Raw genomic sequence first — 12,111 nt, 5'->3', positions numbered from 1 at the left:
GCGTGTGCGGTATGACGTCACACACTATAACACAGCCGCTAGGTTATACCATTGGACAAAAGTGGGTTTTCAAATTCCCTCTAACAGTGTATTTCACTGCATGAATGAGCCACAGCATCCTAACGCCGCTCTGCAGTCGTATTTTCGTGAGAAAACATAAGGATATGCAGTTTTTGTTTCTCTCTTTACTTCTTGGCAAAAAGATCCTTACACATGTCACTTTTGATATTGTTGAAAAACAGTAATTAAAGGTATTCTTAAACAGGATTTTTTTTTTTTTCAAAAAAGCACCAAATGTGTAGTATACCTCCCCACAATGATGCAAATATGTTGCAAAATATACCATGGCCCCGGGGCATTCAAGAAAATAAGTCTCAAAGTTGATTGATCCAGCTTGTTTCCTTTAGAGCTATGACGCCATTGAAGGAACGTAACACTTTAAAATGGCGATTCCCTTTCACACAACATGTGAGATAGGTTCTGAAATGGGCAGCAATTGTTGTGAACAGCGATTGCATACCCCTCAATTCTGCTTGGAGAAATTGGAACTTTGCTTACCCTGTTGCTGGGGGCCTAGTGACTGTTTTCTCAGAGTAGCTTGCCTCAACCACCAAAAGCTGCGATGGTTAAGTTTGCCTGCCGCCGTTACAGCGTGCGTTCCTTGTTTGCTTTTACCTCCTTTTAGGTTGGGACATGTGGCTTTTTTTCCCTGTTTTCAACTGCGTGTGTCGCGGTTGATGATTTTTTATTTTTTCCGGCTAACTCCCTGTCGTCGTAGGAGCTGTCGAGGGCTTTCCTGTTATGTTTGCCTCTAGTGTGCGCTTGTTTGCTGTCCATAGTGTGTTGTTTGGCTGGCTAGCCTGGCATTAGTACCCATTTTGCTTTGTTCCTTGGTTTTTTTATTCCCCGCTGGCTTAACGTTTTTTGCAAAAAGCATCACCGCCTTTTGTTGTTGATTTTGGCTCATCATCAAAAAGGCTGCATTTTTTGATCAACTCGCTTAAGTTTGCAGAACACAAAATTGTAAGAGAATTTGCACGTACTTGATTTCAATTTCGCAAGCTGTTATACGTTTATGTAGATTTTAAACCATAATGTTTACTCACATGTAGAAAAGAGGCTTAGTGACTGTTTAGCCTATCTGAATACAGAATACAATGCATGATGAAAATCCACAAAGTAGCAAAACTGTGAAAACTAAACTGTGATATAGCAAGTGATCACTGTTCAGTGGTACATCTTTCTCATATGTTCCAGGATCATACTTGTAGCTCAAATTGCTTGTGTAATGAACCCATTTTTCCTTTCTGAAATAATTAAAAACTAATTGGTCTGCTCCCGTCCTTTCAAATGCATCAAAGTGAACAAGCCATATTTCACATCTTCCTGATCACAGAAACACATTCAAATAGTAATTAAACGTTAAAAAGGGAAGGGGTTTGTAAGGGGGAGTCCCAGAGGTCGCATACCTGTCAACATATACGTTTTCCCATATTTTGTATGCTTTTTTATCATCTCAAATTGTGTACTATGATACTAATTTCATATGGGGAACTTTTTTTTAGGAGCAATTTCATTTAGCCCATTTTGTCTCAGTTACTAGTAGCAGATGGCGTCATCTTAAATTGCAAATTTTTTCTTGGTATTCTACATAGTCTGACTTGCTCTGAGTAAAAAAGTGCTGCGTTGTGTTTGGAAGGTTCGTTGTCACTTATTACATAGGATTTGCATTAAGAAGGGGAGCAATTGGCGCAGGTTTACAGGTATAAGCACGTACTGTATACTTAAAATTAAAGTTACTGTGACTTTATAAACGTACACACCAAAAAATTACGGCACCATTTTTTGTTTTTTGCCTGTAGTGGTTTGCATGCACAAACTGGATGAGCTGTCTCAAGTGGTAGCGTCTGGAACTGCTCTTAAATCGGATTTTCCTTCGTATAATGGTGAAGATTTTTGTTTAAAAAAAAACAAAAAAAAAACTGTATACCGAAATTCTCGTGTTTAGAGGTGATTATATGAAGATGTACCACTGTATTTGGTTTACTAACCTGCATATTCATGATATCCAATGTTATTTTTCAACAGGCTTTCCTGGAAAGTTACCTGAAACCGGGACCCACTATGCAATATAGCCGGGACCACTGGCTGGCGCGTCAGTGGACGCTAGTCAGCGAGGCGTCACTCACCAGCGGCCTTGAAGATGGAACCATTTTTGTTCTCAAGTGTGTCGACTTTAGCCTGGTGGTGAGAGTCAAAAAGATCCCCTACATCCGTATGTCAGAGGAGTACATTGATCCCAAATCACACAAGTTTGTCCTGCGCTTACAATCGGAGACCTCTGTTTAGGTCATCTTGTTCTTCTTGTTTTTTTATTGTCTTTTTATGGATCTATATATTGCACTTTTTTTTTTTACTTTTCAGGAGTTTTTATCTTGGATTTGTACAGATATATGAATGATGAATTGTGCATGTGGAGTAAAAACTGTCTCAGGTCAAGCTCTGCATGTGATGAACCTGATTCCAACAAAAAGTCAGCATTGAGACAACTTATGTTTACAAACATCCATATCTATTGGATGGAACAGATTCGCATTTCTGAATTTTTCTCAAGTGATGAAAAAAATATGTTTAAGTCAACTTACTCAACTAAACACAATTTTAATGTCAAATATGATCTATGCAGAAAATACAGCACAGATGGAATTGCTTCCCCCTTCTCCGCATTGAGGGTCAGCACTGATTTTGGAGTCTCAATTAAGAACATACGATGGGTAAACACATACATTGGGGCGGCGGTGGCTCAGGAGGTAGAGCGCTCGTCTTGGGATCAAGAGATCGCAGTTCGAATCCCAGCTCCTCCGTGTTACATGTCGAAGTGTCCTTGGGTAAGACACTGAACCCCTAATACCCCCAATAAGCAGGTTAGCGCCTTACATGGCTGCACGGCCGCTATTGGGAAATGTGAAGCATGCTGTAAAGCGCTTTGGGAAGTCTTGACTTGAAAAGCGCTATATAAATGCTGATCATTTCATTTTCATTTCATTTCATACCTGGCTATACAGCTCTAAGGAATCCTTTACTTGGAAGCTCATTAAATAATCTATGTTCAACCCGTAGAGCGAACTGTAAACACCCATAAGCCGACAGAGTAATTGATTGGATGAGCGGTAGGGGTGGATGGATTCCTGCACACATAGCACACTCCCCTAAATACATCCGTATCCATCTCGTTTGCAGTATTTTGTGACATTTTTACAAAAGAATTCTGCTTGCACCTTGTTTTGAAACCATTCACGAAAAAAAAATGACCATCAAAATGTACCTCAATGAACTTAAGTAACTGAAGGAGGGAGACAATAACTGGTATATTTGTTGATGTGGGACACAGGCTCTGGCCTTATTTTTATTTCATAGATTTTACCAAATAATCAAACGTCACACAGTGAAATAAAATGCGCTGAAGAATTTGCTTTTGTCTGGAGAGGGGTGTTGGCGGTTTCTGTTGAAATTTTCTTAAAATATATGGTGTGGCTTTAAAAATCAAATCAAAATATTTGCCTTAAATTGCTCTTTGAGTCAAAAAGGTTCCCCACCCCTGACTTTGCTGAAACCAAAACGATTTTCAACTAACTGGAAACGTTCTGTCTTGTCCCCAGATCAGGGTTGTACGCTACTGCCACTTTGTGGTGAGCATTGAACACACAGTAAGTTAATGCTTTGTAGATGACGTTACACTGTATGTATTTCGTGTATAGTTTCCATGATTACGCATGTCACAATTCTCGAATTGAACCAATATTTTAATTCATTATATTTATTGATTATGTTTCACGAGTTGATTTAAATAAGTGTTGACTGTTAAAAAATGTTGAAGGGTGTGAATTATATTGTCTGCGCCATCTAAATAGCACGTTTCCCACACAAAAAAAGGAAGAAGAAAATGTAAATTTGGCCAATGTTTTAAGAAGTTAGGAAATGAATGTCGAATTTTCATCAGCATTTGTCAAGCTGTTAACCAGTTCACTGCTAATTCTCTCTATGTTGTTTTTTTTCCAATGACTAAGTGCAGACCTTTCTATTGGAAACAAAATTAAAACGTTTTTATGACTTTTTGTACAAGTTCAGTGTCTAAAAATAGTTACTATTAAATATTGTAACCCCACCGGTTATAAACAAAAGACATTAATGTTTGAAAACATGTTACGCTGCAGCACCGGTATTATGTTTCTATTTTCCCGTAATTGGCATGTCAGGCTTGAAATTCCAGATCTGGCGCTAAACATAAATAGGATTGCTTGCGTCTCTGCAAATACAGTGTCTGGGTCCGCTGTCGCAACTCATCTGTCGATGGCTTAATCTCCGCCTTCCCTGCTTCCACATAGATGCCTCTTTTCCATCCAGGATGAGAAGGGGCAGAGAAGAAAAAGAACATTTGCATCTAAATAGAATGCTTTTCCTCCTTCTATTTGTTCTGCAATGATGTGGTTATGTGCAGATTGATGTGGCATCTCCTCTGTTGGCTTCATTTTCAAGCAAATGTTCTGTCCTGGCCAATGGACACGCAGGCTAAACTACAAAGTCAAAACAACTCCAGCCAGGTACTTTGTTTAGTCCCATTTCCACTGGTTTGAGAAAAATAGAATGTGACATGCGGTCTGCATTGGAAGTCAAAATTAGTTCTGTCTTTTGGTTTTGGGAAGCTGTATCTGATTAAGCTAAGTATGGATTTTTGCTTCTTTCGACCTTAAAAGTCTCTTGCTTATCAGGATTGCAGATAGAAGACACAACAAAATCACCAATGTCTAATTAGCACTAGAAATTGTTTGAAACTGTTTAAAACCCTTAAGTGTCAGTGCGACCAAAAACGAGTGCTACAAAGCACAAGTTTGAATAAAAACTACAGGGACACAAAGTGACTAAACTGTACCATTTGTTGTATTCTTTTTGACCAACCTTTTACAAGGTTTTTAGGGGTACCTTTATCAGCAAGATGGTGGACGATCATTTCAGCTCTCTCCAGGTTTAGGGGTTCCAAACTCTCGGCCTGCAGGCCATTTGTGTGCCGAAAGAAAATAGATTGTGACCCTTGCCTTATTATGAAATAAATATGAGTGGAGCTTGGGCATGTTTCATATGGATGCGACCTCTTTGTTTTTTAGTGAGGCAGGGTTCAAAATTCACAAGCTAATGTTTTGTGATTGATGTAAGTCCGCACCGAAATTTGATTGGCTAGCTACTTCCTGGTTTGACCCCTGGCATTGTTTTTAGATTTCAACAAATTAGCTGATTTTATTAATACATTTTTGAAAGAAAATTTCATTTTTTTTTCTCTTTTTTGTAATTTAACTTTTTTTTTCTTTTTCTCCAATTTCCTTTTTTGCATTATATTCCCCTGCTTTTCTTCTTATCCCATTGTCATTTTTTTGCTTCTCATTTCCTTTTCCTTGTTTGTATTACGTTAAAAAAAGAGGAAAAGATTCTTCCTTTTAAGTTTCTTGGTGAAAAGTTAGCTAAAAATGTGAAGAAAAATTTAATTGTGAAATATCTTACTTAACGGACATTGTAAATAAGTACCTCGTAGTGGTTAAAAAGGTTCATAAAAAAACAACAATATTGATTAGAATTACGCAAAAATACATTAACTATCGTTAAGAACTTGTCGGTCAAGAAAAGTGTATTTGTTTTTCAAAACTTCAGGCTCACATAGAGGAAGTTGACACGATTGTCATCTTGCTAGACAACCTCAGCTAGACTTTAACTTCAGCAGCCCCCAGGTTAATTGAGTTTAAGACCCTTGCTCTAGGTCGGTCTCGTATTATATAAAATACAAACATATTTTTGCTTATTTTTTAAATCAGTATTGTTTTTTTAATAAATTATTTTTTCACTGGGTGGTTAGAGCGCAGCTGCACAGTGCGGTGGTCAATGGTTCAAATTTAGTTACAATGACCTCCCTGTGCGGAGTTTGCATGTTCTCCCTGAGCCTGCTGCGGTTTCCTTGAGGCACTCCGGTTTCCTCCCTCATTCCATTAAAACATGCATGTCAGGTTAATTGGTGTGGATGAGCGAGTGAGTTGTATTTCTCTGTGCGCCCTGTGACTGGCTGGCCACCAATTCAGCCCATAGATAGCTGGGATTGTATCTAGCACCCACCGTGACCCTAGTGAGGATAAGTGGCACAGAAAATGGATAGATGGAGGTTTTTACCACCTAGGAGGCGCTAAATTATACACATTGTCCCTTCAATACTTTTTTTAATTGTCATATTTTTCATGGAGTTTGCCCAAGCCCTGACATACTATAGTGTTGAAGTGATAAATATATAAACTGCTGTGTTTGAAAAAAAACACTTGTCATCGTGTCATATTAACACTTGTGGTTATAGAAATATTCAAATACTTTCTAATATTAATATCACACTGGCAATTTTGGTGTGTAGCATTTGTGGCATAATATACCTAAAGCTCTTATCCCTTTTTTAATTTACAATATTTGTATTTCTATTAGCTAGCAAAACTGCTTTTGTTTTAAACAGTTTCCTCAAACCAGGTCATGCAATCCACAAATTATTAAAAGAGGCAACCAGACTTCTTTTTGTTGAATTTGTTTTTTCATTATTGCCCCACGAATGTTTGAAAAAATAATTAAGCTGAATAGGCTAGTCATATGTGCCAGGTCTTAACCTTCAAGTTACATAGCAAACATCAAGAAAGTCAATCAACCTTGATCACAAGATATTGTCTTTGCATTGTGGAGCCTACAGTATTTCTATTAACTATACTAGCACATTCCATTTTCTTTTTGTTTCATATAACTTACATCTCTTGTCACTCACATTATAGACTGGGACGCGAGATCAGTTTTTACTAGGTAACTAAGGAGATAACGAAGCAAATATTTCTTCATATTAGGTTTGTCCGTAAACATGATCTGAAAAAGGAGACATTTGCTACCCGGCTCAATCATCCATGTCGTCTTCTTGGTCGAAGCTCATGTCGATTTCTTCGATCAAGTCCTCATCAAATTCCTCGCGTTCGTCATCAAAATCATCGTCGTCCTCTGTGTTAACCCTGCCCGACAGGACATCTTCGATCCAGTCCTCCAGCTCCTCTGCAGTGGGCAGGTCCTCGTCGTTGGACATGTCCAGCCACACACTGTCCGCCTTGAGTGCAAAACAAAACATTTTCAAGGCTATGTCCCGTTTAGAGCACAAACAGAGTTTGACTTACATCTGTGACGTTGACCACGCCAATCTGAGGCCTGAACAAGTCCAACTTGAAGGTCTTTTCCCAGTATGTGGTGAGCTATGAAACAGGACAAGCTGCGCCTTACTTTGGAAATAGTACTCTGAAATATGATGTCCTAACCTTTAGTTGGGTCCCAAGCCCCAAAATGTAGGTTGCCTACTCAAATTAAATTAATGGTCTTGAGGAAGACTCCACAAACATGAAATAATCAATTCTTGACCGCTTTGTCCAACAGGTTCACAAATGGCAAGTTTAATTGTTTTTTAGACCCTATTGTGAATAGTTTACCCTCCACCCCTGATGTGAGGGTTTTATTGTGACGCAGACAAATCTACAAAAAAGTGAACTTACATCTTATTATTCATTTGATTGGCTAAGCAAGATAGACGGGAATGTAAGCGGTTACATAAAAAAAACACATTATTGTCTTACCTTAACTTATAAATGAAGTGTGATGTGATGCTCCTTTGAACAAAGGCGTCAATAGATGAGCCATTATAAAAAATGCATTCAAAAGAAACAATGGATGTCTTGATTCGCTATTAGCTTCCTAATACTATCACTAATTCTATTGGTTGGGCTGAGTTGTGTGCTAGATGAGAATTATAGTCTCACTATTGCCCTTTCCAATGAGGCAAGATAATTGCAAGCTTCACTCTTCATCTGCAGATCTTCAGTAAAGTAACAAGTACCAATCAATTTTTTTTTATGATATTCATAATATAAAGTGAAAAAGCTGCAACTTTTGAAAGGGAAAATCCAAAAATTGATAAGTTAAATGGGAAAAAACTTGAAATTCAACTGTTTATTTATTTATTTTTAATTAATTATCAAAGGTAAAGCCTCACCTACCTTCGCTGACTGCACATCAGTGATGCTTCTAGTTAGGGGAGAAGGAGTAAAACTGGAATGGACCGCTTTAATGTTAAAATCAATGTCTGAGATTATGATGAAATCTAATGGAACTGAATACGTTTTTTGTTTTTTTGCCTGATATCAGACCAATTTCTGATCAGAGTTAGTGAGCACCAACCAGGGGGAAGTTGTCAGGGTCAATCCAAACAATGCTAAGATCTGGGTTGTTGGTGTTGTCTCTGGCCACATCCTTTAAGATTTCCAGAAATTCATAGCCATCTGGTGAAAGATAGAAGCAGGGGTGTCCACAACAATTTAGAGATCAACACTTTGTGGAACTGAAAAGGGAGAAAATAACTACATACCTGGATCCTCCTCTTCTGCAAATGCAACAATATGAATTCCATCCATATCATCCTCCTAGAAATCAGATGAGGGCAGAACATGTAAGATTTTCAATAAAATCTGTAAATGAGTAAGTGAATTCTCTGTACCCATGTCTCAAACATGTTCTCAGCCCTCAGCTTCCGTAGAGTGGCCCTGAAAACGGCACTCATCTTTCAAATCCAGAGACATTTTAAAAAATATGAGTGTCACCTTCTGTGTTGATGGACAAAGTCCACAATATCAATCTCTGACAAAGGTCTTCCTGGCAGGACGACCGGCTCTTCCATGAAGGGCTCATAAAAATTCACCTCATTCATCTTGAGGGAGAGATGTTTGGCTACCTGAGATGCAAAAAACAAATCTTCAGAGAAGTGGCTGTCACTTGTGTTACCTGTGACATGTTGCTCTGCACTCACAGATTTATCAAATGTGGCAAAAAATTTGATGAAGGGTTGAAAACGCTCCGAAGCCTCCTGAAAAGCTTTATAGTCTGGGAAGCAGGAAGAGAAAGTTAGGTAGCAAAAATGTTTATTTTGCTTTGACTATGATTATTGCTTTTTAACTCATATTCTATGAACACAAAATTGTGTTTACACTTATAGTGGGCCCATACAACATAATATTGTTAGGGATTTCCGCTTTGACTAGGTTTTCCCACAAATACTGATTTACTTTAATCATTTTTCTGCAGCTGGATTCATGCTTTTGCTTTTAAAAATGGGACTCCATCCACCACTTAGCTACATACTGTAATGTCTAATAGATCCTATCCTAATAGTCTATCTGAGTATGCTATGACCAGTTTCCAAACATATGGGGCTAAAGGACCCTGAATAGGTGAGACTTTGTAATTTTCTGTTACACCAGGAAAGCTGGACATTTACCCTTTCTTTCGATGGTAACAAATAAGAAAGGGCTTCCCATATCATCCCAGTAAAAGTAATCTGCCATGTGCAACGGCAGCATTTTCTTTCACATAGAAAAGGGTCAGGTTGCATGGGCAGCAAATTGAGAAGAGTTTGGACATTCCAAGCAGAGAACTCAAATGTTCTCTCCTTTTGTTCCTCCTATACTGGATGATGCAAGGAGTCACCCTTGACAGATTGCCACAGACTATTCTACTCAAATCTAAACCCTTAGTTTTTATTCACTAGCTAATGTGAAGAACTCAGACTCCCGACCAAAGAAAACTTAATTAGTTCTTTTGTGTCCGCAATCTCGCTTTTTCAGTCACCACATGTAAGGGTGAGTTGTATCTCAGCTCCCTATCCAGTTTGAGAATCACGAAGCGAAACTTCGCCATAAATCACGTCCTAACCACAATATTCATGTCTCATCCCTGTATTGTAATTGCGGTCTGACCTAATAGTTAGTGAACTCAATGCTATTTAAAAGTCTCCCGTGAGAGAGCCCACTGAGTGAATTCAGGAGACTGGGAACTCCAGATCCCATTAACGGTCTATTGGGATTTCTATTTAAGGACTCAGTTTTGAGGAATTAGAATATAAGAGTAGACTGACATAAATCCTCTCCCTTAAAGTATCCAATGAGGCGAATATCTTCTTCAATCCTTTCGAAGGCTCTGAGTTCCATTGCGTTATTGATCATTTCCACTGGGTCCTCCAGCACCTGCAGAAGAAGAGAGAGGAACAACACTGTAACAAACTGCAAGGAACGCCAACATTTTCTGTCCTGTGGCATATAGGTGAGCTATTTGTCATGTACACTTACATCCAAGAGGAACTCCACTAGAGTGTCGGCTGAGAGTTCACCATCAAACTCGATGATGCGATCATCTTTGAAGACATAAAGGCTGCCGACCTCTTGGAGGCCTGGCCAGGAGAACACCTAATGTAAACTACACAATAAACTGTTCATGTGAAACTGCTTACCTAGCTTCTTAGCTACTTTGGCATCTTTTTGAGCGTCCACCATTCCAAAACCGATATCTTTGTTCTCCAGCACCTGAGCTGTCAGCTGTTGATAAAAAAAAAATGTCCATATGGTCTTTTACTCCATGTGTGAACTATTTTTAGATGTTGTCCCATGTATTAAAGTTATGTAACACTGCTATTTAAGAAATACACTTACACAAAATCTGAAAAAAATCACATGACTAGACTCCTTTGCTTCAGGGGTTTCTTACCTCCAGGACAAGCTCGGTCATCTGAAAGCGCTTCTGCAGACCTTTGTTGGCAGACACGGGCTCATGGTAGAACAGACACAGCAGGTCAAATCTCCTCAGAGCCTTCTTGTAACTGCGCTCGTTGATGTCCAACACTCTGTCCCTGCCATCAAAGTTGGGGAATTCTAGTCCTTCTTCTGCAGCACAAAGGAGAATGAAATGAAGGCAGAGAGTGTAAAGGAGCATGGCTGTATGAACGAGACAGTTAAGAAAAGCCTAATCCTAAACAAAGTTGTCTTAAAAAGACTGCGTTAATTTGATCACAGTGGGTCCTGTAATTGCTTCTCTCTGCGAAAGCTCTGTGCTGTCTGTCCACCTGGGTTTGCTCTTCTTCTCACTCTTCCATCACCTTCACAGTCTAGTCATTAGTCAAATCTCACAGGAGGCCTTTTTCTCCTCCCTCTTTTATCTGCATTACTCACTAGACATTTATCAGTGCCCACCCTTTTGTCTGTCTGCAAGGCTCTTAAAAACAAAATATCAATTCAATTTAGTCCAAATAAATGTTCGCATTCTCTTGAACAATGGTTCTCAAACGGGGGTATTACTTATCCTGGGGATAAAAATCATACTTTAGATTTATATAGCGCTCTTTTGGACACTCAAAGAAGCTTTACAGAGGAAGCATTAAAGGGACAGTGTGTATTATTTTGCACCTCCTGTTGGTAACAAAAACTTAATTCATTAAAGAAACAATATTGATTTAACAAATGAGGAAAAATAGATGAATTATCATATAAATATCAGTTCTTAAAAACACTCGCTGGTCAAGAAATGAGTGTATATTTTAGATAACATAAGCCTCACATAAAAGGAGCTGACATAATTGTCCTCTATCCTGCTGCTACGGGAGCCCAGAAACCTCAAAAAGGCAGGGCAAAAAAAGAAAAATGGTGAGTTTTGGTCACTTTGATTCTCTGTAGGTTGTATTCTTCATTGTGCTTTTTATCACACTTTTTCGGGAGCACTACAACATACAGCGAGAGTTATGGTCAGATAATGCATTAACCCTTTAATAATGACAGATTCTAGTGAGAGTAAGCTATATGTATTGCCACAACTGACATGCGCCAGATTGACTACCAATTCGTCGTTATAGCCCTTTCAACCGCCACCAAACATTCATACCTTTTCCTGGAGGTTCGGTGTGAGAAATGTCTTGCCCAAGGACACAACAACACATGACTAGGAAGGAGCTGATATCGGACAGGCAACTTGGCCACTTGCTCCACCAAAGGACTTGCTTCATCTATTTAAATTATATTCTTATCGTACAATATTCATTCATTGTCCAACCGCTTAGGATATTGTGATCTCGAAATATTTATTGCTTCTTTTTACAATAAATCATTTTTTCCTGTTGGTATTTTTATTTATTTTTACAAGTTTTATTGAAAAAAATGTCAAACTGATTATTTAAAAAGCTAAATTTTA

General features: G+C 38.6%; 2 protein-coding genes across 5 annotated transcripts in view; one reads left to right on the top strand and one right to left on the bottom strand.

Annotated features, from left to right (window-relative positions):
• LOC148369427 (vang-like protein 1) overlaps positions 1-3,472 on the top strand; it is a 44,893-nt gene extending 41,421 nt beyond the window's left edge. For all 3 annotated transcript variants that reach the window (XM_088331447.1, XM_088331449.1, XM_088331448.1), the window contains one exon: positions 2,089-3,472. In XM_088331447.1, coding sequence (XP_088187573.1) covers positions 2,089-2,349 — 261 coding nt within the window. In that variant the 3' untranslated portion in view covers positions 2,350-3,472. The remainder of the gene's footprint in view (positions 1-2,088) is intronic.
• Positions 3,473-6,427: 2,955 nt separating this feature from the next.
• On the bottom strand, positions 6,428-11,021 carry LOC148369426 (calsequestrin-2-like). 2 transcript variants are annotated; one of them, XM_088331451.1, is made up of 12 exons: positions 10,920-11,009; positions 10,639-10,874; positions 10,385-10,469; positions 10,224-10,324; positions 10,013-10,121; positions 8,909-8,982; positions 8,703-8,833; positions 8,600-8,645; positions 8,471-8,525; positions 8,284-8,384; positions 7,233-7,307; positions 6,428-7,165 (listed from the first exon to the last, which is right to left on the bottom strand). In XM_088331451.1, the coding sequence occupies exons 2-12, from the start codon at positions 10,861-10,863 to the stop codon at positions 6,962-6,964; spliced, it is 1,206 nt and encodes a 401-aa protein (XP_088187577.1). In that variant the 5' UTR covers positions 10,864-10,874; positions 10,920-11,009; the 3' UTR covers positions 6,428-6,961. The 2 variants fall into 2 exon arrangements, with proteins under 2 accessions (XP_088187577.1, XP_088187576.1); XM_088331450.1 differs by having other exon boundaries at positions 10,639-11,021.
• Positions 11,022-12,111: the final 1,090 nt, after the last annotated feature.

The sequence above is a fragment of the Urocampus carinirostris genome, chromosome 3, assembly GCF_059441175.1.
Source record: "Urocampus carinirostris isolate Australia breed hairy pipefish chromosome 3, RoL_Ucar_1.0, whole genome shotgun sequence".
NCBI classification, from domain to species: domain Eukaryota; kingdom Metazoa; phylum Chordata; class Actinopteri; order Syngnathiformes; family Syngnathidae; genus Urocampus; species Urocampus carinirostris.
Note: the sequence above shows the minus strand (reverse complement) of the source record. Positions and strands in the feature narration are given on the sequence as shown.